The sequence below is a fragment of the Solea senegalensis genome, linkage group LG10, assembly GCF_019176455.1.
Source record: "Solea senegalensis isolate Sse05_10M linkage group LG10, IFAPA_SoseM_1, whole genome shotgun sequence".
NCBI classification, from domain to species: Eukaryota; Metazoa; Chordata; class Actinopteri; order Pleuronectiformes; family Soleidae; genus Solea; species Solea senegalensis.
In genome coordinates, this window is record NC_058030.1 from 15,619,251 (window position 1) to 15,639,398 (window position 20,148).

General features: G+C 43.0%; 2 protein-coding genes across 5 annotated transcripts; one reads left to right on the plus strand and one right to left on the minus strand.

Annotated features, from left to right (window-relative positions):
* Positions 1–2,747: 2,747 nt before the first annotated feature.
* Positions 2,748–10,329, plus strand: epx (eosinophil peroxidase). Its single transcript, XM_044037140.1, has 17 exons — positions 2,748–2,911; positions 2,979–3,072; positions 3,155–3,245; positions 3,316–3,491; positions 3,808–3,940; positions 4,032–4,161; positions 4,236–4,442; positions 4,600–4,966; positions 5,289–5,449; positions 5,538–5,796; positions 6,059–6,229; positions 6,828–7,065; positions 7,380–7,591; positions 7,675–7,839; positions 8,213–8,296; positions 8,422–8,518; positions 8,780–10,329. Exons 1-17 carry the CDS (start codon positions 2,894–2,896, stop codon positions 8,835–8,837), a joined length of 2,661 nt encoding a protein of 886 aa, XP_043893075.1. The 5' UTR covers positions 2,748–2,893; the 3' UTR covers positions 8,838–10,329.
* On the minus strand, positions 9,441–20,116 carry rab3il1 (RAB3A interacting protein (rabin3)-like 1). 4 transcript variants are annotated; one of them, XM_044037145.1, is made up of 13 exons: positions 20,011–20,116; positions 19,446–19,775; positions 14,891–15,068; positions 14,674–14,769; positions 13,600–13,677; positions 13,217–13,453; positions 12,904–13,023; positions 11,760–11,888; positions 11,563–11,675; positions 11,308–11,331; positions 10,886–10,985; positions 10,732–10,798; positions 9,441–10,578 (listed from the first exon to the last, which is right to left on the minus strand). In XM_044037145.1, the coding sequence occupies exons 2-13, from the start codon at positions 19,661–19,663 to the stop codon at positions 10,493–10,495; spliced, it is 1,446 nt and encodes a 481-aa protein (XP_043893080.1). In that variant the 5' UTR covers positions 19,664–19,775; positions 20,011–20,116; the 3' UTR covers positions 9,441–10,492. The 4 variants fall into 4 exon arrangements, with proteins under 4 accessions (XP_043893080.1, XP_043893081.1, XP_043893082.1 ...); XM_044037146.1 differs by lacking the exon at positions 11,308–11,331 and having other exon boundaries at positions 20,011–20,115; XM_044037147.1 differs by lacking the exon at positions 12,904–13,023 and having other exon boundaries at positions 20,011–20,113.
* Positions 20,117–20,148: the final 32 nt, after the last annotated feature.

Below are 20,148 nucleotides of genomic sequence, written 5' to 3' on the forward strand. Positions count from 1 at the left end.
AACACTTAAATAACCATGCAGTCTTTTCTAAACGTTTATTTCTGACATGGGATTGAAACAGTGTCAGTGCTTCAGTCGTGCTCTTGGGAGGTTGTTATGGCTTCAGTTGTCCACCAGATGTCACCATCACTGAAGCGTCGAAGCTTTGAATCTTTTTCGACATAATTGTTAGGAAAGCCTCAGCGCTTCATTAAGATAACTTGACAACAGTTACTCACCAGTCTGGACGGGCCACCAATCTGGACCAGGTCGAACACGCCACCCTGGAGCGCCTTGCTGCATTTTTATACAGCATCCGACCACCTTTTCGGTGTCTGACGTCACGCCGCGGTAGTTTTCTTTTTTTTCGCATCTTTTTTTAAAGTTCCCTCTTTCTTTTTTGAGGTTTTAGGGCGGTTGGTGCATTACCGCCACAAGTTCCCTCCTCCCGGAACAGTTTCAGTAGTTAAGCAGCGACACGTTTTTCGCGTCTTTTTTTTTTTCGTTCCACAGCTCGTGCAGCTTCTCTTCAAAGTAACATCACGGAACTTTTGTCTGAAGGAAGCTTAAATAAGAAGAGGAGGAGGAAGCAATCAGCGGTCATCAGCTGATTGAAAAACACCTGCGTGAAGACGAACAACGATTTGGCGCATTACCGCCACCATCTGGTATGGAGTGTGGATCGAAAAGTTGATCTCACTGAATTATTACTTAAAAGTAAAAAGATAAAATAAATTATACATGTATATATATATACATATACAGATATACATACTACAAAACACAAAAACCACCTTTGTGGTTTTAAGAAACTGAAGTAATATCTTGTAACACTGCGGTTCTTCCGCAACATCTACCAACTCCAATTCCTCATCAATGTCTCTCAACTTTTTAATCATTACTTCTCTCTCCCTTTAGTATTTCTGACATTGTGTTATAATATGATGAATGGATTCCTCATGCCCACAGTGATCACATCCGTCTGTATTGTGTTTATTGATGAGAAATAATGTGTCGTTCAATCCTGTACGACCAAATCTGATCCTCGATATTATATTTTCCTCTTTCCTGCTTCTTTCCGTGTGCCTAGCTGCTCCTACTTTTCTTTGGATACTGTAAAACCATCTTCCTTTCCTCTCCTCCTCCCATTGTTTTTGCCGTCTCTCCTTTAGTTTTTGTTTACTGATGCTGTTCATTTCTGTTTTGCTTAATTTTATTGCTAAATCTATATTATTATGTCCTGTTGCTGCTTTTGCCACCTTGTCTGCTATTTCATTCCCTTTAACCCCAATGTGTGCTGGTATCCATAAACATATTAGTTCTCATAGCATTTAACATTTAATATGTTAAATATTGAATTGAATTTAATTGAAAAAAAAAGCACTTGTCATTCCTACATGAAGGCTGCCAACTTGGATTGCGTGCCAAATCTGAGGCGATTTTTCGCCATTTTGCACCAATGGTATTTGAACGAACTTGTCCTACAGCTTTTGTGTGATCACCTTCAAACTTGGTGCAGTCACTGTGGACAAGTGGACGAGCTTAAGTTGCTGAAATGTTTTTAAAATGCTGCATGGTGTACGAGATAGGGAGCGCCAAAGTTGGCGCAAATTCTGATTTTTCGCGACAGACGACAACACTCTTCTAACTTCAGGATGGAAGGTCCGATCCCAACCAAACTTGCTATGATTGATGACGGGCAGTTGCTGAAGACGACTATGTTGCAGAAAACAGTAAATTTTTACAACAACGCCTCCTGGTGGTGGCAGGAAGAAAAAAAAAACTGTTACAACTTTGCCAAATCCTCCAACTAGGATTGATAACAGTCCGGAAAATAATTAGGACTGAAAATAACTAGTACCGCTAGCAGTGAATGAACGGGAGATGAGCTAGAGGCGCGCGCGGCGACGTGGGCACACGAAGACTCACGAGCCCTCGAGCTCAATCCCGTTCAGAACTGCTTGCGGTACTAGTTATAAAATGTTTTAATGTATTTTAAAACCAGCCAGTCAAACTAAGTAGCTCAAAATGGCTGATTTGAGTAATATAAGCCTTTTCTAGAAGTATTTCAGGTCTGCGTTTTTCTTGTAATGAGACATTTTTGAGAACAAAAGAATTTCTACATTTCAGACCTTGATCCTCAAAGGCAAGAACATTAAAAGATGGGTTATGTGGGTCAGCAAAGATAATATTAATAACGTAATGAAATGGGACTCATGACTCACTTGATGGTATCACACACCTGGAACATCAAAGGGAAGTGAGAGAGTAGGCTGAATGAAACTACTTCATGTTAATGTCTCATAGTGGAGACAGTCTTGACTTTTCCGTCTCATCCTTGGTTTGTTTTCATTTCATCCGAATCTTTCCCTGTCCATCTATCTGTGTACCAAGTACAGAGGTTAATTATCAAACTGAACTGGCATGAGACAACGTCACAGATGTGCATTTAATAAAAAACAATTCCAGGAAACTCTACTTGTGAAATCTAGCTCTTTTTTTTGCTCAAGCACAAAGAAACCTGTGTTTTCTGTCTTCTCTCGTTGTGATTGTTGCCCCCTGCTGCATTCCCTGTTGCCCTGAAGGGGATTTATATGAAATAATCCAAATATGACAGAAGGTTTTCATCAGGAGAGAAGGAGAGGGATAAATTTGATTTGATAGGTTATTAGGTCGAGGCAGTGAGTCTGGTTGTTTGATGTTGCCTTCCTGTCACCAGAGGGACAGATAAGGGGATTCTGCACATACCTGTTGGCCGTGCTGCGAGTGTATAAATGGAATCTCGATTAACGGAGCAGGAGACACCGATTCAGACGCACACTCACACCTGTTGGCTCTAAAGATGAGTCGCACTACGATTCAGTCTGCCTGAGTAAATCCTTCTCCCCACAGACTCCGCTGTTTTATACTTTAGATGGACAGATCACTCATGGTGAGTTTGTCTTTCTTAAAAGTCTATTGTAATGTCTTTTTTTAGATGAGTTAAATGTGTCCTTTAGTTCCAGGTGTCCTGCTCTCTGCTTGGTCTGGCTCTTGTCCTTTTCTCCTTTCCTGATTATGCTTCACTGCACCAAACATTTGAAAACACCTCAGGTAGAATGCCTTTTTGATTCTCATTTCGAGGAACAGGTTCCTTTTTAACAGCATGTGTATTTTCGCTCTGTGTTCATCTCAGGAGCTGTGTTTCCTGGCTCTGTGTTTGTGAAGGAGGCACTTCAGAGGGCGACCGAGCTGACTGATGCTGCATATGCTCACACAAATGAAAGGTCACATTAATTCAATCAAAGCTGAGCCACTGTGAACCATAAAACTTACATAACACGCTCTTGTTTCCAGAGGAAAGAAATCCTTGTCTGAAGGCACACTGAAATCCAGTGACCTGCTCGCTCACTTCAAACACACAGAAGCCAGAACCAGGACTCACATCCGAGCTGCAGAACTCCTGGACAACACAGTCGAGCTGATCAGAGAGATGGTCTACACTCACACTATGGTGCAGCCCAACGCTCATGGTACTAATCAGTAGCACAGTTTTATTCTTTCACAGACAATTGGCTCTTGTTTTTATGACCATCTCATCTTATTTTAACTCTACATTGTCTCCTTTTATGATTTTATGTCAGTGAGCCAGTTTGCACCTTGGTTGAAAACAAAGTTCTATTCTATTATATTATATTCCAAAAAAATAAAAATAATGGTTGGGTTCTTATATAAGGCAACAACAAATAATTGGATCAACCACTTAAGTTAAGGATCAACAGTTAAGTTAATATACAGTAAGTCGTATACAAACAGGGAGTTTAACAGTGTTTACTGTATTTCCTGTAGAGCTGCTGAGTGAAGCAGATGTGGAGAATCTGCTGCAGTTGACGGGCTGCTCTGCTGAGCTGCAGAGACCCAGCTGTCAGAGCGACTGTCAGTCCGAGCGCTACAGATCCATCACAGGAGAGTGCAACAGCAGGTCAGAGCACCCACACACACATACATACAAACAAACATGCAGTGACAGTGGCAGCGTTGTCTTGAAATTAATTTTTGTGTGTCCTCTTCAGACAGCACCCCAGATGGGGAGCTGCAAACATCCCTTATTCCCGTTGGCTGCCTCCTGAGTATGAGGACATATGGGGGAAGCCCAGAGGCTGGGACCCAGTTCAGACCTACCACAACGTCAGCCTGCCTCCAGTAAGAGTCCACTGTCCACCTCTGTCCTATCAGCTGCTGAAACTCCATCACTCCTCACTCTGTTTGTCGTCCAGGTGCGGCTGGTTTCTCAGGAGGTGCTGTTCACCCACAATGACAACATTTCACTGGACTCCACTCTGTCTCACCTGCTGGTGGAGTGGGGTCAGTGGATCGACCATGATGTGGTGCTGACACCTCAGAGTCCCAGCACAGCTGCTTTCAAGACCGGCGCTGACTGTACACACACCTGCAGCCGGGAAACTCCCTGCTTCCCCATACAGGTGCACATTCATAGCTCTTTGCAAGATCTTTGCAGCGGAAAATGTGGAGAAATGAATTGAAGAGACTGCAATATGGAGAAAACCAAGTCAGGAAAACAATCAATGACAGTGTAAAAAAAAAAGTCATTTAAATAAAAAATGTCACTTTCTCTACCAGATCCCTCTGTCTGATCGTCGTCATGGCATCCAGAGCTGCATGCCTTTCTTCCGTTCAGCTCCCAGCTGTGGTGCAGGAGTCCTCCCTCATCGCCACAGAGAGCAGCTCAATGCCATCACCTCCTTTGTCGATGCCAGCATGGTATACGGCAGCTCCACCGGTGTAGCATCAGCTCTGAGAAACCACTCCTCTCCTCTGGGCTCTATGGCCATCAACACCCAGCACTCAGACCAGGGGCTGCCCTACATGCCCTTCCTGCCTCCCCAGAAGTCGCACCTGGATCCCTGTGGTCCTCGAAATGCCACCACCTCAGGAACATCAGACAGAGCCATGCACAGGGAGAACAACACATCCTGCTTTCAAGCTGGTGAGTTAATGATGGGACCTGTCTGTTCTCTTGCTGCTCATCTTGCTGCAAGGGCAACAGTGCTAACCACTACACCAACAGTGTGGCCCCTAAATTGGAACATAATTTATATCATGTGCTATTGCAGAAGACACTGAAACTAGCAGATGAGTACAGGAAATTGTTAAGAAAGTATTTCCATAGATTTCCATTCATAAATACTGTTTGAAAATTTCTTTTTAATTTCCTGGTTGGCCTCATTCAGAAAACCAGATGTGTACGCCCACCTTTTACATATTTTGCCTGTGGTGTGAAGGCTGTTCATCACATGTTTTTTCCACAGGAGATTCAAGAGCCAATGAACATCTGGGAATGATAGCGCTGCACACACTCTTTCTGAGAGAGCACAACCGCCTGGTCGATGAGCTGCACCTGCTCAACCCTCACTGGAGCCCAGACACCCTCTATCAGGAGGCTCGCAAGATCATAGGAGCCGTTCATCAGGTGTGACTCACAGTTTCACCCTAACATCCACTCATCTCTACACACGAGCGCTCCCAGCACTCTGACCAGCTTCCCCTTCTTATCTCAGATCCTGACTTGGGACCACTACCTCCCGCAGGTCCTCGGCGATGTCGCCATGTCGCGTCTGATGCCTCCCTATGACGGTTATAATCCCGACATGGATCCAAGCATCGCAAACGTCTTCGCAGCTGCTGCGTTTCGTTTCGCTCATGTGACGGTGCAGCCAGTGGTGAGCAGGCTGGGGCCAGGATACACCACCAACTCCCAGCACCCTCCGCTGCCTCTGCATCATTCACTGTTCGCCTCTTGGAGGGTAGTGCAGGAAGGTAAAGAACAACCAAAGAACATTTTATTGACCGTGGATGAGTGGAAGGGTTTGGGCTTGTAACCGGAGAGTTGCCAGTTCAAATCCTGGGATGAGTCAAGGGCTGGGGTGCCCCTGAGCAAGGTATCTAACCACCATTGCTCCCCAGGCACAGATAAGTGTTGCCCACTGCTCCTGTGCCTGGGTCATCATGGGTTAAATGCAGAGGTCAATTTCACTATCACTAATTCTAATCCTAATCTGTGTCCTTCTTTGTTGTTCAGGTGGTATAGACCCTGTGCTGCGTGGCCTGTTGTTGTCTCCAGCCAAGCTACAGACTCCAGGTCAGATGATGGTGGAGGAGCTGACTGAGAGGCTGTTTCAGGCACAGGGAGGGATGCCTCTGGACCTCGGGGCCCTGAACCTTCAAAGGGGTCGAGACCACGGTTTGCCTGGTACCAGCTTTCTTTTCTCTTCATTCTCACCGAAATGTGATCTTCACCACTCCAGCTAGTAAATCTTAACCGTATTACATAATCAGTATGTTGTGTTTGACTTAATTAAATCAGAGTTATTTCAGTATTTCTCAATTTCTATAATGAAAATAATAGTAATGAAGAAACATCTGGTACAGAGCCAGGGCCTTCTCGCCAGTTTAGATACATTTCAGGTGGCGAGGAAACATAATATTCTTGGATAACAAAAAAGGTGACATTAAATATTTAGAAACTTGTGAAGCCTAATTTGCAGTGAATTCTAAACTAATAATTTTTATAGTGCCTGGGTTTTGAATGTGTCATCACATCTTGATGGCGAAGCAGCTTCAGATCAAATCTCAAAGTGTCATAGATTTGTTTTTTTCATTTTTTGCTGTTACATTGTTGGTTACAGTTATTTCTTTATGTTTTCGGCCTGGTCGTAACCTGTTCACATCTAGATAAAACTTAACCAAACTTACTAAGTTTCGGCTGTTTGGCGCATCTTAACCTCAGTGTTTCACTTCTCCTACCAGACCTTTAATCTCCTGCTATCTGTCTCTCCTCGCTCCTTCAGGATACGGCTCGTGGCGGAGTTTCTGCGGCCTCTCTGTTCCCAACTCCACAGCTGATTTGGCAGAAATCCTCGATAGTTCAGTTTTGGCTCACAAATTCCAGCTCCTGTATGGGACGCCCCACAATATCGACGTGTGGGTGGGAGCCATTTCGGAGCCCACTCTGCCTGGAGGCCGGGTTGGTCCACTCCTGGCCTGTCTACTGGCCAGGCAGTTCAGAGCCCTAAGAGATGGAGACAGGTATCATTAAACCTTTCACTGATCTCACGACATGAATGAGAATTGTAGGTGAGAAGAGGAAATTAAAGCTGTAGTCTGTGTAACCTGTTGTTTCTCAGTATGGCAGTGTTTTTGTGTCTGTGGTGATACAGGGTGATTTGTTTTGCACCTTGACTAATGGAGAGAAGGCAGAAGCATAACAGCTACAATAAGAGGTTAAGAGAACGGTTGGAATATGGACCTGGAGTCGTACTTTCAGGAAGCTCTGCAGGCTTACAGGGTTTTGGCTACAGAAGTTACACACTGGAGCTTTAAATCTGTCTCTGTCCTCTAAGGTTCTGGTGGGAGAGGGAGGGAGTGTTCACCAGCAGCCAGAGGAGACACCTCCGCCCCGTCTCTCTGTCCCGCATTATTTGTGATAACAGCCACATCACCTCTGTCCCTGCTGACCCATTCTCACGCACTGGGAGCCCAGAGGACATGCTGCCGTGTTCTCACCCACTCATCCCCCGCCTTGACCTCAGCCCCTGGAAAGAACCAGACACGGGTGAGGATTTGAGGACAGAGAAATGATGTACAGGGCGATGTCAGACGTGCGTTGTTTATACCTCTGACTTCTCCGTCTCTCAGATACCAGCTGCGGTCCAATACCCAGGATCCAGTTCGGCTACTCACTGCTCTGTGACTCTGTGATTGTGTATCAGTGTCATTTGGGCTTCAAGTTGCTAGGACCTTCGTCTGTGAGCTGTGACACAAACAGCCACCAATGGAACTCTACACCTCCAATATGTCAAGGTACAAAACGCACGACTGTAGTAGATGTTTATTTCAGAACTCATGTTTTTTGACGTGGTAATTATAAAATAACGTGGTTAGTTCATGTGAGTCGCTGAATAGCTGAACCAAAACTCTAGAAATGTTGATTTTACTTCAACGTTGACACTGACAGATAATTCTTTACCCTGGAAACAGCTGTTGAATAAATTGTTACTGTGTCAGGTCATTTTATCCATGCTGGTTTAAAACTAGAAACTTAGGAAACATAAGTCAACATAACAGTGTCACTATGTGTAAGGTCAAGAATTAACTCTACAGCATTCATTTGAGATGAGAAAATGTGTGTTATGTATTCATATGAAAAAAAAATCACTGTTTCTGACTGACACAGACATTAATGAATGTGAGGAACAGAATTCTCCTTGTCCACAAAGCCACGAGTGCTTCAACACAGGGGGCTCCTTTGTTTGCTCAGGTTGGTTCTGATGCTGCTGTGCTCACTCTGGCACATTTCTCTGCTCATTTACTTCTGCGCTAAATCCATCACATTGTTACATCACTTCTGTGTGTGTGTGTGTGTGTGTGTGTGCACTGATCCAGAGCCCTCCTCACTGTCTGCCGCCGCCACAGTCGCTGCAGTGATAGTAGTTATTGGTGGTGTGGCCCTGCTGGCGATGATCCTCATCTGTTATCAAAGGTAAGTCACTGCTAGTGTTGACTCGACCATATTCAGCTGTTTTTGGGGCGTCACACTAAGGATGTGGATCAGTGGACCAGACTGTCGCCTCACAACAAGACGTGTCCAGACACGTCACACAACGTCTGCCATGTAAAATGTTTTTTACATGTCTTGTTTTTGCCAGGATCTATGTAGAAATATTAGCTCTAAATAATGTATTCCTGACATAATAAACATAGTATAATTGTCACTCTAAATAGGTTTATTACTCTCTTGCAGACGTTTCCCCAGGAAAGAAGAGTTTACCAGTCCTGGACGATGCCAAGAGAAAAGTTAAAGGACTTGTATTTGTGAGACTTTGGCCAAATTGTGTCGTTTCACTTGACTTCCTAAATATTTATTTGTGGACTTCTGAATCGTCTTTATGTATTTAAATGTCTACAGCATAAGAATCATTTCTCTTGTTAAATTGTAATCGCACTAAGGCTGAACAAAAAAACGTTGTACATGACGATTATAATTATGTCTGTTGTTGAACACATAACATGGGATGGTTTGACCTGATTACACATAGTGTCACTGTGACCTGCCTGACAGCACCCATTCATTATCAACAGGTTCAATTATTTATTAAAGTCTACTGTAATCAGACTGAAGAGGCCTTGGAAACACAAGAGTCCTTTCAATCTGAAAACAAAAAAATCTTACTGGAATGTTTGCTCTAAAGGTTTTCCATGAGTGAGTCAGGGAGTGTCTCAGAGCACTTTTATCTTAATTGAAAAAAAAGAAATGTTCCAAGTGTAATAGTTTTTTAATCGTGTCATGTAATTGTACTGCTTTGCAATGATTAACAGTGATGAGTCATCAGTCCCTACACTCAGTGTAGTCTATTTTACTGCTTTACTGCAACTTTATGCAAACATGACCAGTAACTCACACATGGTATAAAGGCTTGTTTTTAATGGAGTGTTGACATGGATGCAGAATGAATGGATGACACAGGTTTTTTCCAGGATAAGAACCTCAGAGCCATTGATGAGGCGATTATTGCACTTCCTGATAAGTCTTCATTTTAACTTTCAAAAAGCGTTTTCTTTTTTTGTAAAAACGGATTCATACTTATGACACTTTATGGCAAGATAACTAAAATAAAATATACGCATAGTATGGTTAAGTACTGCATTCATGCATAGTCATTTATGGCTTACGCTGTCATGTACACACTACAGTTCATTGCAGTAGTGTGTATACTGTGATAATGTCTTAAAGCTTGTTCATGTAACGCTGTTTTGAATGTGGAATAATACTTCAATAATAACATATCTGATAACGTACAGGCATGAACTATGTCTTGTTTCATTTGGGTTTTCCACACAAGGCCTCTAGAACAAACATGTGGTGCAAGAGTGCATCAGCTCAGTGAAAGTGATATACTTAGACATCTCAGCCCAGAACTGAGAGCAGCTATAGATGCTTGTGTATCTGTTCTGTATTAACGTAAAAGCAGCCCTGATCGCTGTTCTATGGAAACTACATGGATACTGTTGGTCTCATGTATCCTTCATCTTACATATTGTTGTCCCACTATGTAATATTTGAGATAATAGACCAACTATCCATCTCAATTGTTTTATAATGTTGTAAGACTCACAAGATGAAAAACAACTTCCACCACTAGTGGAGAGAAATAATGAAGCCCTGCAGTAAAACGGAATAATATATTGTGCATTTCTTGAAGTAACACTGTTTTTTTTGTTTGTTTGTTTATTTCCCAAAATAAATGTATTTAGCTGTGGTTCAATTAAAATTTTCTCATGAGATAACTGAAAGTGGCACCAGAGAATTTTCCTCTTCCCTTGTTGGTTGACCTGTGCTGCGGTGTTTCAACTCTGTACAGCCTCTGCTACAAAAACTGATCTAAGCAGACCTTTTGCTACCACAGTTAAACTCAGAATGTATCTGAATAATCAAGGTCCTGGGATCACGCTACTCCTAGCCTTGGTCAGTGAGGTAGAAACCTAATTTGGCCACAGTCATTTCTCTGCGGAGACGCATCACCTCCCAGAACATCTGCTCCACTAGAAGACACAACGATGAGAGATAGCATTTTAGTCACTTTGCTAAATAAAACACATTTTAGCAAAGCAAGAAGCAAAAGGCAGCAAAACTTTCCCAAATGTTGGGCTGGGGTAAATGCCATGCTGTTAAAAATGTGAACTCGTGTTGCTCACCATCATTTCTCACCAGACCCTGCTGGATGTAGCGGATGTAGGTAAAAAAGTTGCAAACTGCTGTGATCTGGAAAGGTCAGATAAGGACAAGGTGACGTGTAGCAGCACTCGACATCAGTGTCTGGAGTAAAGGTTGGGGAGAAGTGATAGGTACCCGAGCTCGGCTGGAGGGAGAGATGTAATAGTAGCTCCCCTTGTCGCCGAGTTTGATGCGATGTCGGCAGAGCCGCGACATGCCACTTAATGCACATTTCCTACAAGTAGAGAAACATCAGCTGGCAAAAAAAAAAACACAGCGCCATGACACATACACACACACGGCCACTGCTTCATCACAGTAAATGCTGTACATACTCCGGGTAGCAATACACTTTAGCAGACATCACAAAGACAGAGGTGCACAAGTCAGTTAGTCACTCAAATTAGTAAATGGTTGTAAGTTATGTTAATGTTCAACCAGACACATGCACTGGGTCATTTATTTACAGATTTTGTTTGCAACCTTTAAGATTTACAACCTAAGATGGCTGTGTGTGTGTTAGCGTGGTAGGGTTATTATTTCTTGGGAGGACTTACGTCTCTATCGCTGCCCTAAAGCCACTGGAAAAGAAAAGTTTTAAGTCAGACCGTGATTAGAAATGTGCCCGTCGATTGAACACCTCTCAGAGACAGCAGAGTAAAACAGTGAAAAAGCCTATGACCATAAATCATCAGTGGAGAAACCAAAACCAAATGAAGAGTGAATTTTCAGTGTTGATTTGGCCATTGTTGAGCAGTGAATGGTGACAGAGGGCAGAGGATGACAGTTTCTATGTAGACGTGACAACTCACTTGGGGCCTCCACACTCTATCGCTGAGGCTTTAACCATTGGTAACGCTGACATGGCCACAGGCTCGATAGTCAGGGAGTTGTTTTCCACGGCGCTCTGCACCAACTGGGACAGCTGTGGAGCAAAGGATACAAATCATGTTAGCGTAATGTCAAACAACTGTAGAGGACATAATCGTCCTGCCGGTGAGAGTTTGACCTGTGATCTTGTGAAGGAGAGACACGGTCCAATGTCTTCTCTGTAGATGCGACTCAGGAAGGCGGAGGAGTGGTCTAAACTCGGGTGCTCCTTCCACATTAAAAACTCTGCATATAGAACCGAGTCCATCTGCAGACAGAAAACAATCAGTCACTCACGCAGAAAACCTGTATGATGTTCTGTTTACGTGCAGCTACACGACACAGGGACGAGCTCAGAAGTCAATACACTGTTCATACTGAAATTACGAGCGAGTGATGCTGCTAAAACGTGACAGCTGTAATTATTACCAGTCATCCTGACATAATAACATAAATGTGTGTACTGAATATCACTGTAATCTATCAAGTAACGTGCATAGTGGTTATGTGTGGACTGTACTTATCTAATGGACAAAGCACTTTACTTTGCCTCTCATTCTCACTTGGCTGTCATGTAACACACTGCCTGTCCTTGTCTTGATAATAAATAAACTAGTTTTATTTGTACAAAATTTCAGTGCAGTTGCAAAGTGGTGAGCTAACACTGCCGTCTGAAGACACACAGGGTGTGTCAAAAATATTAAGCACACAGGGCTGGGTTCATTATTCACTTAGTTAATGATGCATGACGAGAGTATGCATTGTCTTTTGCGTGCGCATTTGGCAGGAGAGATGTCCCACATTATGAGTGGAATCATCTGAGCAGCATGGGTTTAGCATATTATTATTATTAGTCCCACATTTAACTTAATCACTGGCGGAAGTAAAACATTCATTCATTCATTCTCTACTGCTTGTCCTGCGAGGGTCACCGAAGGAGTTGGAGTCAAACTCGCCTTAATGTGCAGTGTCTCTGCACAGTGTGAGGAAGCCAGAGTACCCAGACAAAACCCATGAGCACTCAGAAGGAACATGCAAGCTTGGTTTTCTTGGTGTAGATTAGTGACCAATTTAAAAATACTACTGAGTCACTCTTTCCAAAAAGAGCAGATCCAGGGGTGCTGGAGATCTCAGGTGGCAGAGCTGGTGCTCCATGGGCCAAAGGTACCTGCAGCGACCTGGGTTTGATTTTTCCCACCCCCTTCACACAAAGCTGTCCTGTCCAATTGAGGCAAAACACTAAGTTAAAACTCCATCAGGCTTGATTGGACAGGTGCAGTTACCTGTCTGCTATCAGTGTCTAGTCCCCGCCCCCGCTCCTGCCAGTAAGAGTCACAGGTCATACTGAAAGACTGTCCAGGAATGAGGCAGAGAATCAGAGAGAGGAGAGCAGGAACAGCAGGCTGAGAGAGGAGACATCAGAGAGAAAGAGGAAGAAAGAGGCGGAAGTTAGTACTGAGAGAAAGGAAAAGTCAAAAAGCAATAAGCTTGTGACAGCTAGAAACAAGCACAAGTGATAGGAAAAGAGTCCAAAGATGCAGAACCATATTTGAAGGGAAAAAAAGAGGGACATATCTCCAGTTTCATTGAGGCTACCTCTCTGTCCTCTTTGGCCACAGGATGAATGGACACAGAAGACGGGTTTTCGCTTCCATGCGAGGATGGAAAGGCACCGCTCGCGCTCTTGTTACGGGTGTGTCCCCCGACATGTTTGTACGCTCCCCTCGCTCCTGAAGGCTGCAGCTGTGGATGCAGCTGGCGGTTTGGTGAAGAAGGCGTGGATGTCAACACAAGAGTCTTCAGAGCGGTCACTTCTGCTTGCAGAACATCAATCTGGGATGGTGATAAAAATGGAAAAGGTTATGTCGTCTGATGGGACGGAGCTGAAATCTGGGACATCCACACCGCGTTATTTTTGGCTTCTTTTTATTGATCAAAGACAAATCAAAGTGGGGTTCATGGGTAGTCTAAAAACTCACCTTCCCCTGAGCCTCTTTGAGTTGTTTTTCTGCTCCTGCTTGTTTGACGTTCGCTTCATTCACCATCTTGTGAGCTTCCTGTTGTGGTAGATTAAATGAAAGTTGAAGATCTCTGCAGTCTGTTCAATGTTAGAAAGGAAATCTGTGAATGCTGTATTATTTTATAGTATATAGTCAGTAGGCTTTTGGAGTCCTGTCCATCTTCAGCAGATTTTCTCGAGCATGAAGATAAATATTACTTTATATTTTATAATTCTTTCCACAAATAAGGGAAAAACTCAAAAAGTCCTTCTGTGTTTTACTTCAAAACTGCACTTGCCCGTGAGTGCTTTTTCCTAATTTATAGTTTAGTGTTTCTCTTTGTTATAAAAGGTAAAACCAACAATGAAATGTCAACAGTTTAACTTTAAGCTTTATTATCTTCATTTTCTTATAAATTGGTTGTGCAGCTTCAGATGAATTAATTGGGTGTGAGGGTAAAGGTTGCAGACCCCTGACACAGAGCATGGTCCTGATTTCTCATCCTAACATAAATCATTATATAAACATAAACAGTTGCCAGCTTCTGACTACACAGCTTATATGTGTGTGTATTCCCGTCACAACCAAAGCATCTGTTCATAACCACAAATTAACTTCTGCTGATAAATGACTTTTTCCTCTAACTCTGCCGTTTTCCCTCTGTCGTGTTCAGCATTTCACAATTTTCCAGCGTCCTTTAACGTCACCGTTTTGTTCTCATTCATGTTGTTTGCAGCCAATTGTTTTTAGAGGAAAAAGTTGAACTGAAACTGCCTGTACACTGGCCAGGATGAAGTGATGAACAAATAATGCGAGCTACTCACTGCAGAATAGAAAATAACATTAAGTTGCCACAGCCTCTTTCCCTCTGGAACTCTGCTGATTTACTTAACTGTTGTTCTTGCTGAATTATAAAAAAACTACAAAAACACAACAAATAACTTTACTACCGGGAAAACTTTAAACTTTGGGGCTTGTGCTGCATCACTTCCCTCATCATCAAGGCCTCAGGCTTGTGTCAAAGTGTATAAAAGAGCACTGACTGCCGCTGACCTGGAACAGACTGGCCGTCAGCTCCTCCAGCTCCTGCTCCAGCTGATTCCTGACCTGCGACAGACGCTCGCACTCCTTGTCTTTCAGTTTCAGTTCCTGAAATGTGTCATAATCACATTTAAGAAAGGAAGCACATATGCATTGTCAACGTTTGTCTTTTAGGTCACGCTATGCTTTGTCTGTCTGTGTGTGTTAGAAATGAAGTAGGTTACAACACCCTCTTTGCAGCATCCAGCTGTTCCCTGAGGATCTCCGAGCCTTTTTCTCGGATTTCTTTTTCTCTGATCTCCAGCGAGGAGCTGCGGAGCCGGGAGAGGTTGCCATGGTCTCTGTTTGAGGTGGCCGGGCCTCCTCCCTCCAGTCTGGACTCTGGCTCTGGATCCAGATCTACCAACCTTTACAGGGCAACAAACAAACAATAAATAATCAATAATAATAATTATTATAATTGCTGAAGATGACCATTTACCTAGGTGTTTGGGTAAACTGTCAAATAGCAGCATATGTCAAGAATTAAGATGCAAACATGGCTTTAATTTAAAAAAATCTATATATTTCCCAGTTAAAAAAGGTGAATTTATGGCAGAAAATGTTGTGTGAATGCTGTGAGTTAAATGGCCGTTGGTATCTATAATAATGCATTACTGCCTCATCATCCATTACTTCTTCTCTATCCTTTTCATCTTCTCCCAGTGTTTGTTTCTCTCTCTCACACCCTGGTGTTTCACAGCAGAGAGTGCTCTTCTACTTTCATTCCAGCTACCACAAAACAAGCATGTGAATGCTGAGTGTTTGCCTCACGTGATTGCCTTTGATCCACACTTGATCTGCCAATCACAGATCAAAGGTGAGGGTGGCGCCCGTCTCCATTCATTTACAATGGATGAAAAAAGGCAGAAAAAGACACACATTTCCAAAAACTTTGAGGAGTTTCAAGAAGTTGTATACAAGCCTAGCTATCACTGATGAGCCTAACATTTCACAACCTTAATGGGCAAAATCTACTGTGGGAGTAGTAAGTGATCGGATGAGGTACAAAATAATAATAGAAACATTGGTCCATGTTATTGATTTCAATTATTTATCAATCACATTCTTTATAAGTGCTGCCTGGTGAGTAAAGCACTTGGCACTTATACATTATTTTCTTACATTATTGTTGGTAAATGGCATCACATGAACTAAGACAGTGGCATGCACAGATAATGTGCAGGCGCTAGGATTATATCATTTCCCGGGTTGGACATTTTCTATACAGCACTGAAAGTCATTTCCTCTGAGGACACTCTTTAGGATACTGTCAGGTAGATTGGAAGGACACTCATGGAAAATAGGGATGAAGGGCTATACCAATTTATTGTGTCCGATACCAATAATAGCCTGATACAGTCATTTTAGAGCATTTACGAGCTGGGAAGCGGTTAACAACACATTTGTGCTGAGTCATTTCAATGACATAATTCTCCAACTGTGTCACAAACATAGTTCTCCCTAAAAGAAGAAAATAAACACCCCAACTCAGCTAAAATGCATTTGCTGATTTTTTATCTACGTTTGTATAGTCTATTTGCATAGTGAAGCATGCATATGTAGTATTTTTGGATCAGATATGATCTTGACTTGACTTTGACCAGTATCAGACTGATCATCATCCCTGACAGGAAACAAAGAGCATGTAAGAGCATCTCACAGATCACTGCATCACTTTTCTCCACTACAAAGGAACAATCACATATGATGAGTGTCACCCCAGGCACGTCGGAGATGAAGCCCACGTGAGAGACCGCGGGCCGCTCATTGGAAAACCTCAGCCAGAATCTAGCTACATTTGCTTTAAAGCCCCTGTATTTAAAAGTCATATAAAGTTAATGAATAAACATCAGCTCCACACTCCGCACAAACATAAAACAGCACTTTGAACCAGCTGCTTGTCGTTAGCTACAACTTTTACAAACAGAGATGTTTCCCCTCAGCGTCCGCCCTTACCCCAGTGTCAGTGTCCGGGACAGCAGATAAACCTCCACCCGCTCTCTGGGTCTCTGTGTGGGTCTCTGGGTCTGTCTCTCTGTCCTCCAATGTCCTCCACTGTCCTTCGGCGGCTGCTGCTGCTGCTGCTGTTGTTGTTGTTGTTAAAGTAACAAATGGCGTGTAAAGTCAACCGAGGTGAGCTCGTTTCAGTGAAACTAATCTGAGCCGTTTTAAATCTCAGCCAGTGGAGGAATGCGGACGCTGACGTAGAGACTCGACAACAAACAACAACAACAACGGTCACAAAACAGGATCAAGTTTAAAAAGAAAGAAAGAAAGAAAGAAAGAAAGAAAACTCCAGTGCAGTTAACAACTCGCCGGTAACACTATTCACTGGCTCTCTGACATGTCCGTGTTCTTATTTCCAGGCAGTTTAAGAGTCTCTCCCTCTCTTCTCTGAGGACGTGTGTGCGCGCGCCTGTGCCTCCTCTCTCAGGTCACATGACAGCGCATCCACTCCCAGCCTCCCCACCATGTTCTCTACCAAAGTCCAGAGGCAGATCCAGCAGCACCTTCCTTGTCCCTGACCTCCACATCCAACATTTACACCATCCACACAGAGTCTGGGCCAATTCATTTAGAAAACTCCACTGAGCCACATGAGGGAGGTCGTTCCTTCTATACCCCAGTTACAATCTCTGTCATAATAATCCTTGATTTAGTAGCCAGCCATAAGGAATTGATGCTTGGCTTATTAAAACATGGTAACCAAACTAGAATTGGTCATTTTGCACACACAAAACAACAATTAGTGATAGCAAATGTGACCAATGCATTGAACCCATCCTTAAACACACACACCAGGAGCAGTGGGCAGCACTAATCTACGCCCTTGCTTTACATTACATGTCATTTAGCAGACCATTTTATCCAAAGCGACTTCCAAGGGAATGGAGTACAATCAGCCAGGGGTGGAGTTGAACTTGCGACCATGATGTCTTTTGCACACAGGGTACCGGTCTTAACCACTGAGCCACTCCACCCCCTTGCCTTGCTCATGTTCAAGTCTCATCGCAGGATTGAACCAGCGATCTTCTGTTACAAGCCCAATTCCTTTCCTCTAGGTCACCAGGGACACAGGGACTCATAGAGACAAAAACAACCATCCACTCTCACTCACTGTCACTGTCAATTTAAAGTGTCCAATTTGTCTAATCCCGAAATCTGCATGTTTGTGGACTATGGGAAAGTGGAGAACCCAGAGAAAACCCATGCACACACGGCAAACTCCATGCAGAAAGACTGGGGCTGCAAAGGCAAGAGTGCTAGCCACTGCTAACCACTGCTAACCACTACACCAACCATGTGGTGCAAAATGACATTCTCTGTTTTCACCAAAATAAAGACAAAACACAGAAATAGACAGAATGCTGCACCAGATACGTGTATTATACTCTCCTCTTGTACGCTGAGTGAGGTCAGGTGCAATATTTAAAAGCAAGTAGGCCACATTAGCAAAGTGTATGTAAGTAAAATTCATATGCACAATGCCTATATGATGTGCTTGTGAAATGCATGTGTGTGTAAGTATGTGACATGTGTACAGCGTCAGAAACATATATTCACAAATTTGCTTTTGTCCATGGTTTAAATTATGAACTGAATCATGATAGTTTGTTCCCTTTGAAAAGTGGGTCCACATACAGTATAAAAGATTAGAGAACACTGACGTGCACAGTCCTTCCGAGTCAATCGGTCGTTTGTGAGTGAGAGTGACCCCATAAGAAGGACTCTGGGTCAACTCTCTTTGTCCCATTTTGACTCCATTATCATGATCTATTTTTCTCATCAGATTTCAGAAACCATATCTGGACCTGGAGTAGCACTACGATAAGTGGACTGACAGGAAATTGTTGAGTAACGTCTTGAATAAACATTTCTTGCAGTACTGCAAAGCCAAATATTCATTCTTACATGTCAACTTGATTTTCAGGGGGAAAGGAGGGGTATTTTTCATTCTTCTCTGGCATTTCATACAAACTCTTGTTTTAGTGGGACAACACCACAGTCTCTGCACACTTTAGGTGAATGAATGAACACAGAGCTGCAATAAGTAAACAAAACTACAGGCAGAACACAGAGATGCACTCAACACCCCAGTTGCAAAGTTATTCGGCTACATCAAGCATTACAAATCTGTAGTGTGATCGTTTCTGGCATTATCAAAAATGAAAGAAGTAGTCACGTTACTGTCCAATAACTTAGCAGTGCATAGTTTGTCCACCAGAGAGCAAAATTCTTTCAACTGAAAATTAAAGAGAGGCTGTTTGGAGTGAGTTCATCCATGTTAACTGAGGAGGTTAAGACACTAACTGCTGGTTTGAGATCAACCACATACTCTCTACAATCATTTCCTCTCTTGTTGTCAACCAGTGTTATTCTGTTTAAGCATTTTCTTCACTAGATATACTATAGACTACTAGTTTGCACGTCCACTCAGTCAGTCACGTGACCGGATCACCTACACACTGCTGTAATTGTCACAGATTTAACTATGATCAGTCTGAGTGAGTGATGACAGAGAGTAGAAGCTGTGACAGAGTTGGTTGCACATTACAGAACTTACAGAACTGCCTCTACTTTAGGAAAGTTAATCATTAGATGGATTGTTTTACAGGCTGTGCATAATAGGCAAACAACCATCTTATATCATGTCCTTTTTCCACATTCTGTCCACGTTTATTTTTTTAACAGTGATCATTGTTCTGTTCACGTCATGTGAGGTTTTAGGATTCACCGCTTACCGTCCAACAACACAGCCTTCCTCCTCAGCTTTTCTGCTGGCCTTTTGTCTTGACCCAGGCTGTTGCAGCACATTAGGTGTCCCGAAGAAGACTGCAGAGGAGTATACTGCTAGTCCAGATCCCTTCACCTCGAGGACTTCATACCCCCGGCTGGATGGAGCTGAAGAAGGTGGAGACGAGGAAATCTGTACCTTGTGGATTCCTTCAAAGACATCCATGTGTCTTTCTCAAAGACTCATCTCAAACTGGAAGACCTCTCCAGAGCAGATATGACGTGTACGACCGTTCAACCGACATATGATTACCCTGGTGTCTGCGAGTGTCAAATCCCTAAAATATGGAGAGGAAAAGTTACATGCTGCAACTTTACAATTACAAGGAAACTAAGAGTTTCATATTCAAAAAGACTTCCAGAGGACATGACCTCTCCAACTCACACACACTGTCATGCAAAAGGAATTTGTTTCTTTCAGTTATCTTGTGTAAACATTAGTAAAGGTAGGAAATAATATTTTCACACAAATCAAAGACACAAATTCCACACACCGCATCACAGCATACTCACCAAAATGCTCAAACCCGATTAATTTGCTGCTGCCGGTACATGAAAAATCTGTAAAACATACTTTAAGTGCTGTCCAGATGCAGAGTCTGAGAAGGTGAACCTTGTCTGCACCTCACCCTGCGTCTAGTCACCTGTTTG

Bases quoted from the DNA above. Each gene is read 5' to 3' on its own strand.
- epx (XM_044037140.1), top strand. The intron at 3,246-3,315 runs GTCACATTAATT...TCTTGTTTCCAG, and splicing joins TATGCTCACACAAATGAAAG to AGGAAAGAAATCCTTGTCTG. The intron at 7,592-7,674 runs GTGAGGATTTGA...TCCGTCTCTCAG, and splicing joins CTGGAAAGAACCAGACACGG to ATACCAGCTGCGGTCCAATA.
- rab3il1 (XM_044037145.1), bottom strand. From the start codon at position 19,663: ATGGATGTCTTTGAAGGAATCCACAAGGTACAGATTTCCTCGTCTCCA. The intron at 15,069-19,445 runs GTAAGCGGTGAA...TGCCCTGTAAAG, and splicing joins GAAGGCTGTGTTGTTGGACG to GTTGGTAGATCTGGATCCAG. The intron at 13,024-13,216 runs GTAGCCTCAATG...CTCCTCTCTCAG, and splicing joins TGGCCAAAGAGGACAGAGAG to CCTGCTGTTCCTGCTCTCCT.